Here is a 22,637-nt window from a genome sequence, read left to right as displayed (position 1 = left end):
GAAAGCAAAAAAAAAAAAAAAAAAACAAAAAAAAAAAAAAAAAAAAAACTGATAATTGCTGTCCCCAGCTGCACCCGTTACTGACCTGGAACACCACCAAAATGCAGCGGATGATGCAGGTATCTCCATTGACCATGGCCTTTTCCATAATATCACAGATGCTGCTGAAGTGACGAGCCTCAATGGGGTGCTGTTTACCCAGCAGGGCGCCCAGGGGCAAGCTATTGCTGCTGGCCGCCAGCAGGTTGAGCTGGTGGATACACATAGCACCTACATGATGAAGCAGCTGGTTGATCACCTCACCAGTGGTCACAGTGTCCTCTGTGAAAGGATGCATTCAGCATATTAGCACATTTCAGAGTTAACCTCAAAACCTTGTGGTTTCCGTGCAGTTTGTGTCCACCTTTGGGTTCTTTGATGATATGGCTGACACCGAGCCTATGGCACACATGATGAAAGGCTTGGTTCCCAGGGTTGCACCACTGATCTATGTAATCACTGGAGCAGGTCCAGATCAAGTTGTTCAGTGCATCGTAACATGCTCCTACAAAGTGAAAAATTTCTGAAATAAATACTGATCACATACGCTATGCACTGTGTTGCTATCTTCTGTGAGTTCAAAATGTACCAGTGAAGTGTAACAAATGTTGAACTCACCTAGCCCAGCCACCTGGGCTCCCCTGCCAAGGGAACTACCTGGTGCATCGATGAGGTCTGCACGGCTGCTGAACTGACCATCAGCCAGGTTAAAGACTAGACTGGAGGCTAAAACTGAACAAAAACGACCAGTTATCTTTTCTGAGTAAACCCAGGCAATGTGTCACATCAGACCTTGTTACTTTCTCTGTACAAATATCTGTGCTCAAATGAACGCTAATACACTTCAGCTGTAACACCATTAATCTTTCATTGAACTTTAAGCTGACATTTTTTAGAGAGCTTGTACACAATATTTGTTATCTACAAGCAGTTAAACATGATGTGCAATAAAATGCTTGGTTTATTTTTGACTTTTCTAGGGACTTGAAAAAAATGTGCATCCACAGTATAAGCGCCAGGCATTATGTCAAAAGGCTCAACACAATGAGGACTGGGCTGCATGTGTGTGTACTCTTACTTTTGAGAGAGGACAGGCTGCTGGTACCTCCAAACAGAGAACGTGTGGCAGAGCTTCCAGATACACCAGGAGGTGAGACTAGCATCACTAGATATGTTCCACACACATACATTGGGGTCTTTCTCAGAGTCTTGAGAGGGAGTCCACAGCTAGTGTTGACAGCTATACAACAGTTAAACAGAAAGGTGTCACCATTAAATATTAATTGCGTATTAAAACATAGTATATGATTTTTGGACTATTAAAATGTTGCTGATGAATTACCAGATTGTTCTTCTTTGACAGTATTGGTGATTGCAGAGCCTGTGAGAGCAGCCAAGGTGGCAGAATGTGAGGCCCGAAAGCGTGACATTCGACTCAAGAGAAGTTCATTCAAGCACTTGGAAGACTCGCCTTCCTTGCGAGTAAGAATAACCCTCTCCTGCAAGATATCTGTGATGCACAACCCTGTCTGTGTCTGCACCATGCACAGTGGAGAGAAAACAGATATCAACAAACTGAATACTCCTGAAATTACTGCATGACAGAGCATATAATACTCACAGATAGGTGAAAGACATCCATGAAGACAGAGTGGCCTTTCTGTGTCTTTTCATTGAGACTGGCTGGGGACCAGACCCAGTACAGGTAGGTTCCATCTGAGCAGAGGTGGAGTGTAGTCATGTTACTGCCCACAGGGAAGTGATGGGCTGGCATGGCCACAATCTGGTACACCTAAAAAAAAAATAAAGGAAAAAAAAAAATTCACACAGTGAACATTAGCCTTGGCTATGGCTATACTCGTCATATTAACTTATCTTATAAGAGCTGGATGGATTTTTAATGGCGACACTCAGACTGGCCACAGCTTTTATATACGGTAGCTCCTGTCTGTGTATGAATTTAAGCATGTATCTCCATTACCATTATCTTACCCTGCCTCTTCAACCCTTGCATTTGCAAGACACTTTACATCACCATTACATTATGAAGTAATAAAACTGCAATGAAAAACAAATACAGCTATAATTACATGTAGGATGTGAGAAAATAAGCATTTTCGTGATATTAGTGTTGAAAATAAAATGCAAGAACATTTAAAATGTCAAATACACTCAATATGCAAAGTCAAACACAACATAACGATGGAATAATGAAATCATACCTGGAGGGTGAAAGGGTCAATGACCTGGCACAGCTGATGAGGCTTGGCATCAAAGGAGGAGGGACGGTGGAGGAGGCGACCACTACTGAACACCACCCAGCCGGGCTCCAGCTCTTCATTTCGACAGTACACAAAACCCCTATACAAACACAGAGCATTCATTTCACTGGTCTCTAATTTTAATTATTTGAACGCTTTTATTTTTCTGCTTGGCTTAGTTGGCATTTTGGTAAAATGCTGTACTTAAGGAGGATGTGACTGTGTCCTGCAGATATCAGTTCAAAAAATGTTCAGAAAATAATGCAGTGCAATTGTTGACTTGAGATGGGTTAGGTGATAGGGGATAATTTTAGTGTTTGACTCTCTCTTTCTGTCTTGCTATTCTTTTTATGCTGCAGCTAAAGAAAGGCAGATGGAAAGGAGTGTCACATTACCTCAGTGTCCCATGTAAACCAGAGCCCAGCTTGCTGAGACCTCTCCCAGAGGAGTTAGTGGTATACAGATAGAGTCCATCTGTGGCTAGACAGCGACCCAGGTCAGTGTCTGCAAGACACAGGCACAAAAAGAATTCAGTAGGAGGTTAATGACAAACACACGACAGCCAACTGGGATAAAAAGTATAGGGAGGCACCAGCAGAGGAGTGGATGAAACCAAGGTGGAGACAACCCTTTGTATTATTTACTTTTTGATTTCGAATACTGTGCTAACTTTAGAGATGCTGGCAAAGAGATGTGGTATTGATCTACTATCATGTTAGCTCAAAAGATAAATGTGTAAATCTGATTTATGGTTAGCTCACATCATTGTACAAGGTCATCTGATCGACTGCTGAGAATTGAGGCACTGCACTAAAATGAGACCAAATGACCCATTGCAATGCACCCTCCACCTTTCATTCTTGTAAGTATTTTAGACACTTCATGCATTTCAGACAAAGGGGATTAAAAAATAGTCTTAAAGATGTATTAAATGGGGCCGGGTGTTGTGTCTCCCGCTACACTACCCACCTCCATGACAGTCTGCTGCCTACAGAGCTTCTGTATTATTATTTCACCTTGTATAAACTGTGTTTTCAAAGTATGCTCTGTAAATCAGTGTTTCCTGCCCCCTAGCAAAGGTTATAAGTAGTGTTTTTCAAACTGCGAGCCAACAGCCAGCCATGCAGAACCTTTTGTCTACTAAAGCTCTGACAGTGTCCGCCAGACCAAAGAGGTTGTGTTGTTTTGCACAAAGAGAGTGGTTTCACTAGACCCTCTTTTGGCTGAAAAAAAAATTATGCAGGTGGCTTTAAGGTGAGAAAACACAGCAGGATGGAGGACAGTATTATGATGGATGACAACATTACGATGAGCAACATCTACTCCACAGCCTGCAAGCCAAGAAACTAGGTCTGTGAACTACACATAAATAATCACAACCGCAAGAGACCTGAATCTACTGTGATCTATTACTCATGGTTTGGTTTTACAAATGTAGAGAAAATGTTTAGATGGGTTTTTACCTTTACTCTCTGCTCCTCCAGCAGAATTATCAGGTGTGGGCAGCATGTCCTCAAAACCCCAGGACACACTGTGTTTGCCCCCCAGGAGGCAAGATGGAGAGCCTGGGCCTCCTTCCAGAAGTAAAAGTCTGAAGCAGGAAAGATAATGAGGTGGTTACACATTAGGAAGGTTACTAATAATTACCTCCCAGATGAACAAAAGTAATGCACTCACCTGTACAGGACATCTGACACAGGGAGCTGGCCCAGATCGGTCTGTTTCTGCAGCAAGTGAACTGTGTGGATGAAGGTCTTCAGAGATCCCCTGGAAAACAGTTTCACAGATTAGTCAGGAGTCTTCAGCATGAAGCCCAAGTGAAAGCTCTTTTTCAAGCATTTCTGGAACTGTAAGTGGAATGATACTTGGCTTGAATCAAGAAGGGGATCCAATGTAATGTGCTTGGTAGGGCTGCAGTGGTATATTGGTTTCATACCATGGTATGAAAATCAATGGTTATCATACCATGCACATTTTCTTATTACTGGTATTGGGAAAAAAAATGCAATGCGCGTGCATCTTTCTTCCCCGACTGCCTGACAGACTCCACAACGGGCGCCACACATAAACATGCAGCGGACAAATGGAAAATAGGTGGCTGAGATCACCAAACTCCATCCAACAAAAAAGAAATTAAAATCAGCAATGCAGGATTACTCTGGACAGCTCAAAATCAAACACCTTCAAGAACACAATCCCTCTTTGCGGATCAAAGTGTGTCCCGTATGACTTTAATCCCAAACAATAATGTTGGTCATAAAATGGGCTATCAAAACAATTTTCACATTCTCTGTTCATTCACTAATCTCTGATTTATAAAAAGACTCACACTGATCCTGATCTGACCCCAGAAACACACACACACAAACTTAACCGCCTCACATAAGTGAGTGCCTAACTGCACTGTCCCACACCTACAATAAACTTGACAACCATTTTGATAATTGTTTTGAGCACTGTGACAGCATTTCTCACTACTGTCAGAAGTTTTACAAACCAGTCAGTTGATTAATGGAGAAAATAATCGCCAGGTAATCTCCTAATAATCCGTAATCAATACTTGCACTTGGACACAAACTAGTACAAAAGAGCTCCACCTTCGCCAACTGCAAAAGTCAAATCCTGCTTTTACATCAATAAATAAGAGATAGGCTACTAATGAAAAGATATAATATATAATAGTATAACAGTATAGGATAGATATATTATTATGTTTTGTATCGAGTAGCCTTCTTCTACTTTTAATACTTTAAGTCCATTTTCATGATAATACTTTAACTTAACATTTTCAGTGCAGGATTTTTACTTGTAACAAAGTAGGTTACTTTTGCAGTGTGACAGCAGTAATTTTACATAATTTTAAGTAAAGGATGTGAATACTTTCTCTACTACTGGTGCTAACATGTAAAATAACATCCTTTAGGTATATGCTTTTTTTTTTAATTAAATCATTTATAATTCTGTTTATCCTGCAAGGTCAATAATGCTGCAGTGCAAGCTAAATCAACTGTCACAGTCACTTGCAATAAAAAACACCCTCTGTTTTCATTCCTTTGAGGAATTCCTTCATCGTTCCTGATAATAATAGTGATTGTGTAATACCATATACCATAATATCATGGAACCTTGGTATTTTCTGAGATTGTTATCACACTGTGAAAATCACATTCCATTGCAACCCCAGTCCTGGGAAATGAAATGCAGTGGTTCTTAAATTTGAATAAAAGAATCGTTTCCATTAGAATTCGATAGAGATTATTTTACACAGCAACTCCCTGCAGGATGTAATGAGCAAATCACTTACGTTTGTGCAGTGTTCATTTCTTGCTTCTCATCCAAAACCTATTAACTAAACACATTCAAGTAATTCTATATTCAGGGAGAAGTGCTATGCAAAGAGCGGGATACTGAAGTGTTATTCTGGCATTCTTTGAGGTTTGTCTCTGCAGCTTTGGAACACAGCCTTACCAGAACATGATGATATTGATCACAATGTCTATGTTTATAATTTATTTCATATTAAATACTGTGCTTCACCAACATTTTTGCAGTGCTACCTCAAGACCGGTGCAATCCAGGGAACTCCTGCTATGTGCTGTGCAGGAATATATTTTCATGTTCTACAGGTGACAGACAACATACTTGAGTCATTATTGTACCAACAGCTACACCTTACTATGCTAACATCTTTTAAACAGTTGATATCAAATCAAATAGTTATATAGTCAGTTTGTGACCTCAACCCTCTTAGCATATCAAGTTTACCAAAGAGAGCTTTCAGCCTTAACAAAGAGTGGAAAATTCTGGTTTTGACAAGTTAAGATCTGTTGTCACCAACAGAAGCCAGAGCAAAAAAACAAGCACATTATGTTCTTCTCTGGGGTGAGCCAAGGTTCAAGCACAAAAAACATCACAGTAAGAATATTAGACTCGCAAATTTAACTTATTTTGTTATTATTGCATTTGTCACTGCACTGTATGTAGGGACATTTCTGTAACACGGGCCCTGTGCCAGAATACAAATATCACTATCAAACACCTGTTTCAAGTTCCGATTGTGAACAGTAGTTTAAACTCAGAACATTATGGTATGGCACCGACACTGAGCTGGCAGAGAGCCAGAAAGCCTGTTTATGCCCAGAAGATTAAGGCTATTGACAAATATCAATCACCAAATATTCAGCTTTTATAGCACATAAATCTAAATGAGACAGCTACAGTGTGTGCTGAATCAGGCAAGACCAATCATATAGCATGTACACTTTAGAGCAAGAAGAGATAAACTAATCACTTGGTCATTTATGTGCTTATTTTAGCTTAGGCTGCCAGGAATGGCTGACAAGCTTTTCTAAAGTTACTAATAAAGTAACTCAGTAGAGTTTTCACAAAAATACTTGCCTTTAACTTTACAGTGACTTCTTATTACTTACTTGTAAAGTCAGAGTAGTGCAAAGTGGCTACTCTAATAAACCTTTACTGTATATTGTTGATTCAATACACTGTCTACAGTACAAAAGCCAATGAAGGGGGCATAACAACAGTGAAGATGGGCAGCAAGGGGAGAATATATGACCTCACCTGGCACAGGCAAGCGCTACAAGTGCAGCAGCAGCGTTTTCCCTCTGTCTGTGCGTGTGGAGGATCTGCGTCTGAGGCTGTCCCTGTGGCTGGCCTGACTCCTGGGTACCGTCGGTCCGGCCTCCCAGCCGGGAGCAGACCAGCCCCTCCAGGCCATTCAAGCAGTCAGCAGGCTCTTTGCTAAGGCTAAGTGGCTGGCAGTCCCGTAGGCAGGCTAGCAGCACCTCTGCTGTGACACCACAGAGTGCTGGGTCACTGCGAGTCTGGGACTGCAAAAGGGGGAAGACCAGCAGCAGACCGACACGGGAAGTGAAGGGTGCCTGCTCGGGTTGCTGGAGTAGACCTTGTCTTTTGAGTAAGGCTAAGGTCTCCTCATCAGCACCTCCAGTCCCCTCTCGCTCCTGCTGTTCCTCCAGGGCCAGCTGCCGCTGCGCCCCCCACAGGCCACGTAGCGCATTGAGACGGTACTCCAGCAGGCGTGCATATGCATTGCTCTGATTCCCACAGACAGCACGCAGACGCTCAGCAAGCTCTACCGGGTTCTTCGTCTCAAATGTCAGAATCTGTAGAACAGGGGGAAACAGCAAGGAAGAAAACAATATAAGTTACATTAACAGCAGTCAAAATGTGACTATTCGCCTGCAGCTTTTAGAAAAGAATACACTTGAGACATGGCAGACAGACCAAATGGTATCTCCTGGCAATACAACCTGAAGTTTCCAAAGGAAGATTTACTCAGGAAGTATGAATTAAATATCAAAAAAAGAACACATCAGTCCAAAGTTTAAATGTTACTGACATGGATCTGAATTTTGGTTTATAAGCAACATTTCTGTATTCTACATTAGTCCAAAATTCGACCAGGGAATAATTCTGCTGAACACTTGGCTTCATCCTAATCTATGTGCTTTTGGGATATAAAAATCTTTAAACTGGTAAAAAAAAAAATACATGCAGGGCCAGTCTACTTTCAGAGTCAAAAAAAACTATTTGTCCACATGGTGTATTACATTTTACACTAACATGCAGTCAACACTTTAGTTCAAAACTAAGATCATTATTTTTTTACATGTGTATGATTTCTAAGTAGGAAATGCAGACTATGAATCACATCCATATAATAAACCCTTGTGTCTACAGTACTCTGGACTAGGAAATAATGGTCAGATAGCAAAGCACATTTGGGATAGCCTCTCACAAGTGAAACAATGTGCTTCATGTGCACTTAGGCAGCATTTCAGATATTGATTACACTGTGTAGCCCACAGATCATGGGCTAGAAAAAAATCCATTATACCATTTAGCAGGTACAATTTGTATTGATTCAATTGCAGAAATGCTACTAATGTTACAGCAACACGCCTTAACTGGACACAGGGCCTTCTCCACCTGGCTCTGCAAGACACTGCTGCAAGTGGATAAAAATAATCAGCATCACAACAGCATTGAAAACAGCACTCAATAACCCAGTCAGTATTAAAGCTGGACACACAGAGGGTCACAAATGCAAAGAACCACAATATAGCCTATATTAAAAAACAGATGGAGCCCCAACAATGTCATAACAACTTTATCTACCTTGTTGTAAGTCACTGTGATTTGCACTATTACAATACTCACAAGGGAATGTCGCCTGCAAAAATCAGACCTATGTAAAAGCACAGAACAGCCCTCAATGCATGTATTCTGATAGACTAAACAGTTATAGACTTAGCAATATTTTGTGCATTTTCCCATCTGAAAAGTCTAGCTGTCCGGCATTGTGCCTTCACCAGCATGTCCACAGTGTTTCCTCTTGTTCTAAAACAGCCTAAACAAAAAGCAAGATTTCAGAAGTTGTATTGGTCCCTACATGTCTGTTATTGAGCTTATCCAAATGACCAAACAAGGGCTCAGCTTCAATCCTGTTTACTGACGTTAATTAATGAACAAGTGGTTTGTCATCTGTCAGAGCTCCTGATATGGCATACTGCATATACTTATACCAACCAAAATAAACAGCATGCGGCTAATGGCTGAACAGTAAAGGAGCCACCTGCAGCTGCTGTGTATCTAACATTGGTACAACTAATGCTCATAGGAAATTAAATTACTGATTATGATACTAATATTACTGCTGAATATAATGTGATATTGAATTGGAGAAAGGCCAATTACATAAATTGTAACTGTTCTGCAACACAGCTAGAAGAATTTTCACCGATGAACGCACCTGGCAAAAGCCTTGCACCAATCTCTAAATAAATAAATCCTACAGTAAGTGTAGAACTTTGCCAGCATGCCTCTTTTCCCATCGTACAAGCTATAAGTCTGACTACTGTTTGAACTGTGTTTGAATATATAAGCACATTAATCCTAATTGCTTGACAATTATAAGCTGAACCTCAATTTATTTTGAAACTTTCTAAGCTTCCTATATGTTGATAAAATACAACATTTCCGTAATTGTTTTAGTGCATCTAAACCAGAAATTTACAAGCATACTATTTTTGATGCAAAACATTAAAAAAAAATATACAAGTATAGTGCTACCAATGGAACTCATGTTAAGGGAAAGGTTGGTGTCAGGTGTGTGTACTTCTGTAGACTCCATTCATAGCGAGTTGGATGAACTATATGTTGTATTTCATAAAAATCTGTAACAGTGTTAACACTAACCTAAATGATCCGGGCTGCAAGTGCAGTAATTACAGTTAGTTAAATAATTGTACTCTCCTAACAGGATTTCAGTGGTTAACATTCACTATCAGTTACTGTCTAATATTGGTCATTATCTTCCATCGACCAGCACTAGCTCATGTTACATGAGTACTGCGGTAAATGTACTCTACAGACTGATAGAGGCTACTATTTGTGGCTCGATTATATGACAGCGTACCGAAATGTCGAGAATAAAAATTTGCATTGCTAGCTCGAAGTTTCTGTCAGCATCACTGTAAAGTCACTAACTATAACATCATACACACGTCCGGTTTCGAGATTTTGCCTTCAAAATAAAAGCCTTCGTTCGAGATCAAAACATGTATTGCTCATTATTCCTAGACAACACAAATAAAATAACTTCTGCCATGCCTAAAACGAATTTAGGGTTAACAAATTTTACGTTATGGGCCACTTGAATAATGTAAGAGAATAAAATTAAAAATGGCTGGCCACAAAAAAAACAAAGGTGTCAAGCAGAGTATAGCTATTTACTATTTAAAAGCGAGTGTTAGACATAACGCTGTTGTGTGTGTGTGTGTGTGTGTGTGTGTGTGTGTTACAGAACAAAATACCCAGGTCATGACAGCTATTCTTTATCATTACCCCCGGGTATACTGTAGTTCTACTACTCAAACACTACAAAACACATGTGGTTATGCAAGTTATCATAAGTCTGTGGGTTAATAGCTACCTAAACCTACATGTTATTACAAAAAATGCTGTCCTCCACACTGCTATTTGTACACTCAAATAAATGTTTAGTGTTTGATGCGATCTGTAGAGTTGGCTACTTGAAAAGCTGCTGGACTAGCACTACTAATGAATGTGCGCAACTTGACACCTGAGGTTGAGAGATATCATTCAGCCTCCACAAATACAGACTGAGATCATGAAATATTACACAGCAAATCAGACGTGATATCCCTTGAACGAAATATCACAGATAACAATATAAACAGATTTTAGACATAACTGCACGTTTCCTTAGTCGTTTAAGTTGTATAACATATTTTGGAGAAAGCCCCCGGATGTGAGTTGACAACAGTTGAGATTAGGTCAATAACAAGCAGGGCAGGAAACTTGCAAACGTTAGCGGTACCGTTATCACTGAGGGTGTGTTGCAGCAGACTCTGAAAACACATATTTACATTAAAAGAAACAAAAAGACACCCCAATCATATCAATGTGCATGTGTTTCTATATATAAACCTATGTGAGCGTGTGTGAAATTACTTTCACCCACCTCTTGCTCGGTATCGCCCTGCTCCGACACTCCAATTTCACTGGGCAGCTCGGCCAGATCTGTGACCCGAATGAGTCCGTCGTGGAGGAAAATTGTCTCCTCCTTCACCGAAAGCCACTGGGACGAATCCACAGCCCCGGAGCCCATCGCTCTCTCCTCCGACAGTGATGCCAAAGGGAGCGAACATTAAAAATTCAGTGACAGAATGACAGAAACGCCCTAGTTATCCTGCTAGCGAGCTACAATAACATAACTGCCGTTACTGTCTCCGTCTTATCTGACGATGGTGTCTGACAAGGCAGACTCTGAGGTTAAGGCGCAAGCTAACAGCCAGCACACAAGCAATGAACAGGCAGTAGCGACAAGTACTCTTCACATAACATGGGTACTACTGTCTTGTTAAGACCGAGTGCTATCTGTCTGGCTTAGTTAGCTGGAAGAGGAGCTAACCTACCGTACGGTTTCGTTATAACGTTACCGATTACAGTGGGCGTGACACCCGTACTAATTCTGTTATTGCGGCGCTGTTAAAACAACAGTCTTTTCAGGATGAAAACAGCATCTGTATCAAGCTCATTTCACAGTTAAAACCTGAACACAGACAACTCCGCTAACGGCCCAGCCGCTATGTCAGTGGCTGCAGAAGATAATGAGAATCTCCCAGCTGTCAGTGCGACGCCATGTTTCCAAGGCCAACTACCTGCTCCCAGCATGCACCGCGGACTAAAATAGCTGTCAAAATTTAACAAGTTCATTTTAATAATACAAGTTATTAGTGTAATAATAGAGCAGAGGGACAAAATATGTAATTGAAAGTTTATGTTATACAATTTTTAAACAAACGTAAAGGTTGGGGGGAGGATTATAAAAAATAGTCACCTGAATCTTTGCTGTGTTTACTGTGCATGAGATTACAATCTTGCACTCAACTGTGCCATCCTTGACATTTATCGTAGTTGTGTGTGATTTAATGTATCCCTTCTTATGATGCTATTACACTAAAAAAAATTTAAGTACAGTAAGTACTAAACAACCTAGCAGGTGGTAACTATGGTCAGTATAGTGTATTTACTGTATAATCATATAAAAATATAAAAGGTGACAAAAGCAAAGCAAAGGCAGTTTTTTAAACATCAAATTATAATTTTTTATGGGGCCCATTAAGTATTCCATAAAATTTTTCATCATCATCACCTTTACTTATTTAGAAAAGGGCCAGTTGAGAGCAAGCTCTCATTCTCAAGTTCAAAACAGCAAAAAATAAGCACATAAATAACATAAAATCTGTATCAAAAATCACAAAACACACATTTAAAACAAAATATATACAAAAAATCAATGTAAAGAAAGTCATTTTAAACTGTGTCCAAATAATCTCTTACACTCACATTTAAACTGTAAAATACTATATAAAAGCAGTTTAGATAGTGATAAAGGAGTTACTGTAGCCAGTTTCTTTTTTTTCTGCAAACTAATCCATTTCTGCATGGCACAGTAACAGAAGGACATCCTTCCTATTTCTGTATTGTTAAAAAAAAGGCTGCAGAACAAGATAAACATGTGAGGAGGTCTGGTACATTGATGACTTATAACTCAGGAGGCATGTAATATATTCAGGCAACTTATTTATACTGTAGATAAATAACATACAATGACACTCTCTTCTCATTGTCAAAAATGGCCATCCTACTTTCTTATATAATTCATGATGGTGACTCCCAAAAGGATCTCCAGTGACAAATCTAATAGCAGCATGATACACTGAGTGAAGTGGTTTCAGGGTTTTGGCATAGGCATGCATATAAATTATATTGCCATAGTCTATTACACATACAATTGTTGCTTGTACCAACTGCCTCCTGTGACACTCATTAAAACAAAATCTGTTTCTGTATAAAAATGAAAGTCTAGGCTTAAGCAAAACTGTTAACTTCTCAATATGCAATTTAAAACTCAGTTTGTCATTAAACCAAAACCCAAGATGTTTATATGCAGAGACTATATTTTAATCTAAATGATCAGTTTACTGTTTTCTAGTAAAAATTTTATATTTTGTTCTACAAGAATTTAAGTTTGGTTTAAGATTAGGAAGATGATGTTGAACAATGTTAAAATCAGGCTGCAAACACCGAAAAGCCTGATCATTGGAGGGGGCCACTGTATAAATGACAGTGTCATTTGCATATAAATGCATTATACTGCTAAATACTTTGGATCCTAGATCATTAATAAAAATAGTGAAAACAGTGGGGCCCAGAATGGATCCTTGCAAGACTCTTCTAAGAATACCCATAAACTTAAGACTTAGAACAGTCACCTACGATACCTTGTGATTTATCAGACTTAAAGACATAAGGCCTGGATGACCTGCAACTTCTTACTTCTAAACTCTGACAAAACTGAAGTTATTGTGCTTGGGCCTGAAAACCTTAGAAATCTGCTGTCTAATCATATAGTTACTTTAGATGACATAGCTCTTGCCTCCAGTACTACTGTGAGGAACCTTGGAGTCATCTTTGATCAGAATATGTCCTTTAAATCACACATAAACCAAGTCTCTACATCTGCCTTCTTTCACCTGCGCAATATTGCAAAAATCAGGAGCATCCTGTCCCAAAGTGATGCTGAAAAACTGGTCCATGCATTTGTTACTTCCAGGCTGGACTACTGTAACTCTTTACTATAAGTATATCCCAATAATTCCCTAAAAAGCCTCCAGTTAATCCAAAAGGCTGCAGCCAGAGTACTGACAGGAAATAGCAAGAGAGATCATATCTCTCCCATATTAGCTTCTCCCCACTGGCTCCCTGTAAAATTCAGAATAGAATTTAAAATCCTTCTCCTAACATACAAAGCCCTTAATGACAAGGCTCCATCATATCTTAAAGACCTCGCAGAGCCTTATCATCCTAACAGAGCACTTCGCTCTCACAGTGCAGGTTTACTTGTGGTTCCTAGAGTCCACAGAAGCAGAATGGGAGGCAGAGCCTTTAGCTATCAAGCTCCTCTCCTATGGAACCAACTCCCAGTCTCAGTTCAGGAGGCGGACACCCTCTCTACCTTTAAGACTAGACTTGAGACGTTCCTTTTTGATAAAGCTTATAGTTAGGGCTGGATCAGGTGACCCTGAGCCTTCCCTTAGTTATGCTGCTATAGGCCTAGGCTGCTGGGGGGCCCCATGATGCTCTGAGTTTCTTTCCCCTCCCCTCCTACTCTGCATGCCGCTTTTATGTCTGTTTCCTTCACAGAGGATGACGCATCAGAGGAGGCCTGGCACATTAAGAAATTCCATATGGCTGATAATCAGTGGAAAAATAACTATATATTTACATCACCGGGCCAGAGCCGGGGTCTGTCGGAGGTTTCTTCCGTTAAAGGGAGTTTTTCCTCCCCACTGTCGCCAAGTGCTTGCTCAAGGGGGATTTGTTGGGTTTTCCCTATGTAATAATATTGATAACAGTAAGGTCTAGACCTTACTTTGTAAAGTGTCCTGAGATGACTTTTGTTGTGTTTTGGCGCTATACAAATAAAATTTGATTTGATTTGATTAATAATTTCTAAACCATCAAATCCAATATGGTCAAGTTTTTTTCAAAAGACTGTTGTGATCCACAGAATCAAAAGCTTTGGATAAATCAATAAAAAGAGCACCACAGTCTAGTTTTCTATCCAAAGCATGTGTAGTATCCCCAACAACCTTTGAGGCCATTGTCATAGTGCTATGACCAGGTCTAAAGTCAGATTGACATGGATTTAGAATGCAATTACTAGTTAAATTTTTTTACCTGATTATTAACAAGCCTTTCCAATATTTTAGCCAGACAGGAGATTTATGGTGAAAGTTATTGAGTTCATTTGAGGGTCCCCTGTTATGCAATGGTACAACATAGGCAGTCTTCCACAGAATAGGAATGCTTTCTGTGAATAAAGTCAAATTAAAAATATGAGTAATACATTTCCCTCAATTAGTGGTGCAGTTAACTGCAAAAGACCTGGATGCAAATAATCTGCCATTTTTGGGTCAAAAGAATGAAGAGCATTTGGGACTTCATCACAGGTAAAAGGTGTAAGGGCAAAACTAGGCGACACCGGGCCTCTAGGTAGGTATTGATTTCCATCAGAATCAGGACAATTTTGTATCATAGTGGGATTATCAAATTAAAAACAAAACAAAACAAAAGCAAACAAACAAAAAATCAGAAGAAACAAATTCCTCATTAAAGACGTCACACATCTTGGACTTGTCAATAATCACAACAGAGTCCTTAACAAGCTGGTCAGGTAAGAATGAATCAGAATTTGATGACATTGATCTAAATTTCCAGAACATTGCTACATTACCATCACATTCAGGTCAAGCTGAGACATAGTAAGATGATTTTGTTTTATGTACAGCTAAAAAATATTTGTTTTGTAAATGACAAAAATGTTGCCACTCAGCAGCAGATTTAGACATATGTGCTCTTTTCCTGGCTTTAATTATAGTATGTGGCATTTCTGCTAATTCGGTTCAAAACCAGGGATTTTGCTACTCCTGAAAACTGAAGATTGGGGAATGGATCTTTGAAATTATTTCAAGCAACTAAAGTAGGCAATTTCTATGTTCTTCTGGGTTGTTTTGCAAAGCAGTTTGGCATATATTATTTTTCCTTACTGGATCAGTATGTAATATAGATATTAGAATACCTTTACGATGATGACTTACACACATGATTTTGAATCAGTGACTATATTCCAACTGAAACAAACAAGCAAACAACAAAAAGGGAGTTATTACATTTGCAAAGCACAAGCTGATGGTTTGTAGTGTCATGTCAAAATTTATTATAAATATATTACATATATATGCATCCATGGCATGCTTACAAAAATATAACAGTATTCAAGGATTTTAGTCCCTAAATATTTACATCCCACTGCCATTATACACCATCAGAGAGAAACAAAAAATGCAGCAGAAAATGTAAAGCTTATAAAATTCTTTGTTGCTACACATAGCAGGTTAGTCTATGATCATGTGAGCGGTGCCCTATTATCAGCTTCTCTTTCCAGCCTTAGGCATCGCTTATAAAGGCGAACAGGAATCCCTCTCTTTTTTCCATTGCTTGGATTTCGCACCCCAGGAGGGTCTTTTTCCTCTGTCTTCTTAAGTGTTTGAAGAAGGCCAGAAGCTTCAGTGAAGCCTCCAGAACAGCTTGAAAAGAAACATGAAAAAAGTATGAGAAACAAACCCAACCTAATAATCTGTTATATAAAGTCTATCTAGAGTAGAGAGTGGTAGTGCTTTATAACCATCATGAATAAGCATACTAGTGTGTAAAACCTTTTCCTGCTGTGGCATTTTTTATCCTTTGGAAGTTTAAAGCAGTACTGAGATATGAAATCCATCAGTAGTGTAGAGAGAACACTGGGCTGCTTGAAGCTTTCAGCCTGAACAGCCAAACTGTAAATTTGATAAAAAGACAAGCAGAGGTCATTCATCATGTCAAATAAAAAAATAAGAGACACAAGCCATAAAAGTTTAGGAACTGAAACAATGTGTGATGTGCATGTGTTTCTGACTCAAAGTAAGACAAAGACACAGAAAGAAAAAGCTGCCTGTAGGGACAGGCCTTCCTCATACAGTAGATAAGAATGAGGAATAATAGTCTTACTAATCGCATGTTGCTGTAACCCAAATGTATGTTGCATATAGTATTAGGAGGCGTATAATTCATAGTCAGATGTGAACAACATTGTCATCACAAACTTCCATCAAAAATGCACTAAAATTTAATATGTGATTGTAACTGTTATAACTCTCAACATGACTCCCACAGCTGAAATGTTGATTGGTCAGTCAGTAAGATTAATATTTCATCAAGTTTCCCAGTGAGTCATTTTGATATGTTACATCAGAATCCACAGGTGAAAATGATAAAACTACTGTATGCATGGCTTAATTTGTTCTACAAGAATTTAAGTTTGGTTTAAGATTAGGAAGATGATGTTGAACAATGTTAAAATCCACATAGCTGTTTCACTGTCATGGCTTACTGGGACACTTGAATAGAACTGAGTCACCGTTAATGTTATTAGTTACACCTGTGTCTACTGTAAAAAGGTCTATACCTGGAACTGCTAAACCTAAATAGAACACAGCCGTCGTTAACATTATTAGTTCCACAACAGCGGTTTTCCTGCTAAGACCCACCAAAGTGTGTGTGTTGTGAAAAAAGGTCCACTGATGGGTCTCTACATAGATGTAACTATTTTATAAACAACAGTCCTGTTTATCATAGTTCTGGTAAATTTCCACCTTACAGTGTACCTCACCCCCATCCCAGTCATTGTAATGAATGGAAACATTGTGCTAGAAACAGCTTTGCAGTAGTGTTAGAAGTTAGGCAATATTGTCCTTTGAACAAAAACAACACCCCATTTCACTGCAACCCACAGGCAGGTTTTTTGTGTATGTGTGTGTGTGTGCGCATGTGTTTCTGTGCAAAATAGGAAGTCTGTCAGACATAAATACCCACCTGGGATAAATAAAGTTCTCAGTTATTAAATAAAGTTCTCTGATTATGATTCTGAACCTAGGTGTAGCTTAGCAATGCAAAATATCACTGGGGTAAAGCATTTAGTCTGCACTGGTTCAACCCAGTTTTATTTTCTTGGCCTCAGTGGACTATGTGGCAAAGCTGTTTCCAGGGGTGAAAATAATGTTATGTTCAGGTATTATAGTGTGGCCAAAACACACAAGAAAATAAAACAATAAGTTCTAAGCTGTGAAGTTGGAATTTAAGGCTCTTAAAACTTATTGATATATGGTGTTTACCACTGTAGAACAGGCCTAACATACTAGCACACTGGGATACATTTCGATTACTATAAATTCAGGGGTAAAAATGGCAATTTCCATTTGTGACACCTTTGCATGGTTGCATATGACAATACAATGACAAAAATGTACAAAAAAAAAAGTAAAACGTGCTTTTGCGTTACCGGCTGATACAGCCACAGTGGTAGGCAGTCTTTGACTCCATGTTCTGCAGATCATACTTCTTCTCCAGAGGAGGAATTTTGTATTTACATTCATCCAGATGTTTGAGGCTTCCACACAGGAGCTGAATATCTGCAGGAGCCAAATAAACACCAGTTGTTGCACAAATGAACTAGTGTACACACATTTCTTTCAAAAGTAAGAAGGTTGCCTGCTGAATATCATTCTGTCCCACCTGTAGGGGGCATAATACCTCAGTAGATGGAGCTTCTTAAAAAACATAATGCCCTGGGCCACCTTTTTAAATGCAATAATCCCACTGGAAATTTTGCAGGGTCTTGGCACCATATAGCACCATAATAAATAAATTGTTTTAATAGTGGCATTTTTTACTTTTGTCTGTCATTCATTTAAAAGTTGTTCACTCACATATAGAATGTTTGTAATTCATTACGTTTACTATTGATCAATAAATGCAAAAATCAAATGATACATTAGGACACTGTCACCTCAAGACTATACCAGCCAGGGTGGCTCAGTGATTTTGCAGGTAGTCAGCATTCAACAGAGATAAATTACACTGAAGAGAGGCCTTGATGGCTTTAACTGCAGTAAACCTCAATACCTGCTGACTCATAGCTATCTCATACCATATCCCTTATCATCATAATCACTCACAATAAGTCTGATGTTGTGAGGAGGGGCCTCTTATGCTTCAGAATGCCTCTGTACATGTGATCAGCAGCTGCATAGACTCACCTGTCATGTTATGAAGTGCATTGCTTTGTTTGAGGTTTTTCTTGGCATGGGTGTTTTGGGCTATAGTACTACCCATAGGATCCTGGCTTGTATTATCCTGCAGTAGATGGGAGTCCAGCTGCTTTTGTGGCTTACCATTCTTACGAAGGGGGCCAGATCTCTTTAGTTTAGTTGTGATGGGTGTTGAAAAAGTAACTGTATTCCATAGTCTTTTCACAGAGTCTTGTTTGGGTGTTTGGGGTTCTGTTGTCTCTTTGAGCTGTAGTGCCCTAAGTGTTGTGGCTTTGATTGGTAATCCATTAATGGTTATTGCAGGTTTGACAGTTGTCATGTGAGAAGTTGTTACTTCTTGCAGACAATTTTTACAATGTGGCCAGAAAGGGTCACCCCTCACAGGAGTCCTGGATCTACAACAGCGACTCGGCTTTGGAACTATTTTGTGACTTTTCATGGCTTTGGTCACTGCTGTAATGGCTGTTGGTAGGTGCAGGTGAAGTGCTGGCATCTGTGTTGTTTTTGTTGTAGAGGTCACCTGTGGCGGAACTTGGCTTCCTGTGGTGTAAGCCAACAGGCCCTTTCTGGAGCTCTTCTTTTTTCCAACTCTTTTTTTATTTGTCATCAGTGTGCTGTTTTTGGAAGGATTTAAAAGACCTGTTTTCATTGACAGAGTAGTGGTGTGTGTCTTTGACGTTGTGGATATTTGGGAGGGTGCTAGTGTTGACAGCTTCTGGGGTCTTTTACATCCTTTGCCTTTTGTCCCTCTGTGGAAACTGTCTCCCCTAGGCGGGTCTCTGGAGCTGCATCTACGTTCACTTTTGGGTGATTTTCTTTCGGTTACATGCTGCTCCTCACTTGTTGACTTGTTGCTGTCAGTGTTCTCTTCATATTTTCTTGAAGCATCAGAGGTGTTGTAAGGAAGGGGGCTTTTGAAAATGGCATATGGAGCCTTTTTGGCTGTTTTACACCTATAGAGAGTAAATGTTAAGACCAACACATGGAAAAAGAGAATGTGTACCACATTCCTCTATTTAATAAAGCAGAGGTACACTTTGTATTGCTGTTTTGAATATAGCATTAATGCTGTAAAAAAGGATTAGGCATGAACCATTGTTTGTAAGATGATTTGTTAGTGGCCTGATACACCCAATTGTGGAAATGGAGGAGAGGTGGGACAAAGTGCACTTCTTGATTTTGTGAGGTTGGGCAAAGTGTCAGGCATGCTATTGCTAGCCCAATGTAACTGCATCTACACTGTACACTGAAAAAATGCCTTGCTTCACAGTCTTGTTTTATTGTTGCTTGTTAACATAATGAAGTTAAAGCTTCAAAAAACATTGTCAGTGTTTCACTTACGTTCCCCACCAGTACATCTCAGTGCATCGCCTCTGCTGTTTTAGCTCAAAGCAGGGAATCCGCAGGATGCTGAAGAAGCTGTAGCCCACCATATGGGAAATGGTATCATTCATATCCAGAAGGCACTGTCGAAACCTGGTGAAAGGCAGGAAAAAAAACAAGAGAGTTAGAAGCTAAACAAACTACACACATTTGTAAGCACTAGATGTGACGTGAGAATAAAACAGACATCTATGCAGATTTAAACATGAATTTGTGAGGAGCAATCACAAAAATAACAAATATCATATTCACGCTCGACATCAAAAATTTATTCAGAAGACTCAATCCTGGATGAATATTTACATCATCTGTCCCCAGATTCTGCTACTTACTATAAATGGCTTTACATTTTTTGGCATAGTGACAAAATAATGTGACACTATAGGATTCCAGAGTGGAGACACTAAGTAATTGGTTTGAGGTATAAAATACACCAACTACTGCAACACTTTTAAATATAACCTCTGAATATGAACATTACGGGGCCAGTCAGGGAGCGATATGAATTACTAGTTTCCCTTGAAGTAATGGATATTTGGAATCCAGAGTGTTAGGTGTGCATTCTGAGGCTCACCTTTGGTCACAGTCACAATGTGAGACCACGTAGAAGTTGGGATTGAAGACCCCGTAATTCACTGTGAAAGCATGGATGATATGCGGGCAGTGGTCATGCTCACGGCAGCATCTGTCTGCATTCTCAAACATTCCTATGCACGAGAGCAAGGTTTTAATTCAATCACACATCAAAGGACACTTTGCACGGTCACAAGTCTTTGAGCACAGAGTGCTTACCTGATTTAATCTCAAAAAGCATCAGAGTGTTTTGTTAAAAGTACATTTGTCAGAATTGCACAGATTTCATCCTGAATTTTATCACCTTATAACCTAAGAAAATCACTCATATCTCTACCAACATTTGGGAAGAAAGGTGGAAAACTGTTCTAACCTGTAGGCATGTGCAACAGGTGCTTAAAAAAAAGATGTGGCACAAAAGTGGCATCATGATAACATTTCCAAACATTCATGAAGAGGCAGTCTACTTACTATATCTTATATTACATTTTTTATGTGTTCATTTTATTCACCACTAACTAGCCTACTAGTGAGACATACCATAGTATATGCTGCTTACTTTTCTTCTCATTTCATCTTCTGTGATCAGAGCTCATCATATTTCAGTCACTTTTATTGATGTGCAAACGCTGCTAAATCTTAACATGCAAAGCCATTTACAAACATATCTCCAGTGCATGTTCTATTTGTTCACAAATACAGAGAAGATTCCACTGAACTGGAAGAATCATTAAAAACAAAACTGTTGACCATAATGTAGCTATGTTGATGATGGTCTGATGGTCACTGTTGAAGCAGCACAGTGGATGACAATGTGTGTACTGTAAACTTTCATTTAAAGAACTTACTTAGGCTTGTTTTTTTTAAATGTGACAACAGTATAAATGCCCTCCTTTTTTGTTATGGTGTAATTTTTGCTTTTATTTTCATTTCTGTATAATTTTGGTCAATAACATAATCCAAACAATGCCTAAAAATATCAAAGGTCAGTTCATCTTTACACTATTTTCCTGGGACTCTTTTGGACATACTTTCTCTATCAAAACGACATTTTAAGAAATGGACAATTCAAGTCATTCAAATTTAATGTATTTCAATAAAGCGATTTTAGGTCCAAAAAGCAGGAGAGGGCTCCAAAAACTCCCAAGGCCCAGGCTCCCTGTGGCTGTTGGCATCCTATACATGCCATATGAAAGTGAAAAAGTCAGAGTTCCTCACCTAACTGCTCGTATCCGACCGCTTTGCTTCCTTTGCCGCACCACAGCGTTCCTGGCAATGTCCATGCGCGCTTCTTCCGAGCTTTTCCCTCAGTCCCATTTCTTTTGAAACGCCTGCCATACTTTGGCGCACTAAAGGCGATATTCGCGCAGAGAGCCCCCGGAGCCAAAACTGTACTGATATTAAACCTCTGTGCAACTTCTTCACCCTGCTGGGTGCTGCTACTGTCACAAAGAGCGCGGTACCTTTCGGTGACGAATGGATCGGTATTTACTTCACATGCTGACAATCGCGTGTCGGACCACAGGGTGAGGTACAAGGAGCGCACACCGGTTGTGTCCTCTTGCAGAAATGTGACGCGCATTTGTCCGTCTTCGGCAGTACTCCATCTGAGACAGGAGTGTCCATATCCGATTACATCTTGTGCTTTCCAGAAAATTAGCGATGACAAGTGGAAAGCAACTTGTAGGAGGAATCTGTTTTGCATCTCAGTGTAAAAATGCGTCTAATCAGCCCCGTTTAATACAAGTTGATGTATTAAATTAATCCCTGAATATACGAATTATTCCAAAGCATTAGTGTAGTTCTGTACCAGCCGGCTTTTGTCTGTGTGAGGAAGGCATGTGTGCCTTTAGAGTGCACGGTTGGCGTTGAGATAGTCTTATTGGTCTATTGAGATGGAGGCTCGTGAGAAATATGACACTCCACACTTTTACGTGCGTATTTGAGTGCGTGTTCTGACTCAGACGGAGTTTGGTTTGTGTTAGATTCTGCTAAGCTTTTTGAAAGATATAAATTAAGTTTAACAAAAAATGTATGAAAATGGTTCTTTGAGTGATGAATAGGCTATATGCATTTGATCACTATAACCTTAAGGCATTTCCTT

General features: G+C 39.5%; 2 protein-coding genes across 3 annotated transcripts in view; both read right to left on the bottom strand.

The window, feature by feature from the left end:
• LOC109954969 (probable E3 ubiquitin-protein ligase HECTD4) overlaps positions 1-11,529 on the bottom strand; it is a 39,795-nt gene extending 28,266 nt beyond the window's left edge. Inside the window, 12 exon segments of the mRNA XM_020590691.1 lie at positions 86-321; positions 404-544; positions 658-771; positions 1,118-1,279; positions 1,382-1,574; positions 1,661-1,831; positions 2,262-2,400; positions 2,696-2,804; positions 3,764-3,891; positions 3,978-4,067; positions 6,879-7,441; positions 10,825-11,529. Of these exon segments, the coding sequence (XP_020446347.1) occupies positions 86-321; positions 404-544; positions 658-771; positions 1,118-1,279; positions 1,382-1,574; positions 1,661-1,831; positions 2,262-2,400; positions 2,696-2,804; positions 3,764-3,891; positions 3,978-4,067; positions 6,879-7,441; positions 10,825-10,971 (2,193 nt within the window). The 5' untranslated portion in view covers positions 10,972-11,529.
• A 4,158-nt stretch (positions 11,530-15,687) lies between these two features.
• On the bottom strand, positions 15,688-22,348 carry LOC109954895 (group 3 secretory phospholipase A2-like). Of its 2 annotated transcripts, none has more exons than XM_020590539.1 (7): positions 21,752-22,348; positions 20,535-20,667; positions 19,919-20,053; positions 18,566-19,530; positions 17,809-17,938; positions 16,148-16,267; positions 15,688-16,018 (listed from the first exon to the last, which is right to left on the bottom strand). In XM_020590539.1, exons 1-7 carry the CDS (start codon positions 22,236-22,238, stop codon positions 15,838-15,840), a joined length of 2,151 nt encoding a protein of 716 aa, XP_020446195.1. In that variant the 5' UTR covers positions 22,239-22,348; the 3' UTR covers positions 15,688-15,837. The 2 variants fall into 2 exon arrangements, with proteins under 2 accessions (XP_020446195.1, XP_020446196.1); XM_020590540.1 differs by having other exon boundaries at positions 15,910-16,018; positions 16,135-16,267.
• Positions 22,349-22,637: the final 289 nt, after the last annotated feature.

The sequence above is a fragment of the Monopterus albus genome, unplaced genomic scaffold, assembly GCF_001952655.1.
Source record: "Monopterus albus unplaced genomic scaffold, M_albus_1.0 scaffold12.1, whole genome shotgun sequence".
Taxonomy (NCBI): Eukaryota; Metazoa; Chordata; class Actinopteri; order Synbranchiformes; family Synbranchidae; genus Monopterus; species Monopterus albus.
This window is presented reverse-complemented; position numbering and strand designations above follow the sequence as displayed.

Coding starts and splice junctions, on each gene's coding strand:
- LOC109954895 (XM_020590539.1), bottom strand. CDS start 22,238: ATGCAAAACAGATTCCTCCTACAAGTTGCTTTCCACTTGTCATCGCTA. Junction 17,939..18,565: donor TGCACTTCATAACATGACAG/GTGAGTCTATGC, acceptor TGGCTCCTGCAG/ATATTCAGCTCCTGTGTGGA. Junction 16,268..17,808: donor CACTGTGGCTGTATCAGCCG/GTAACGCAAAAG, acceptor TCAAATTTACAG/TTTGGCTGTTCAGGCTGAAA.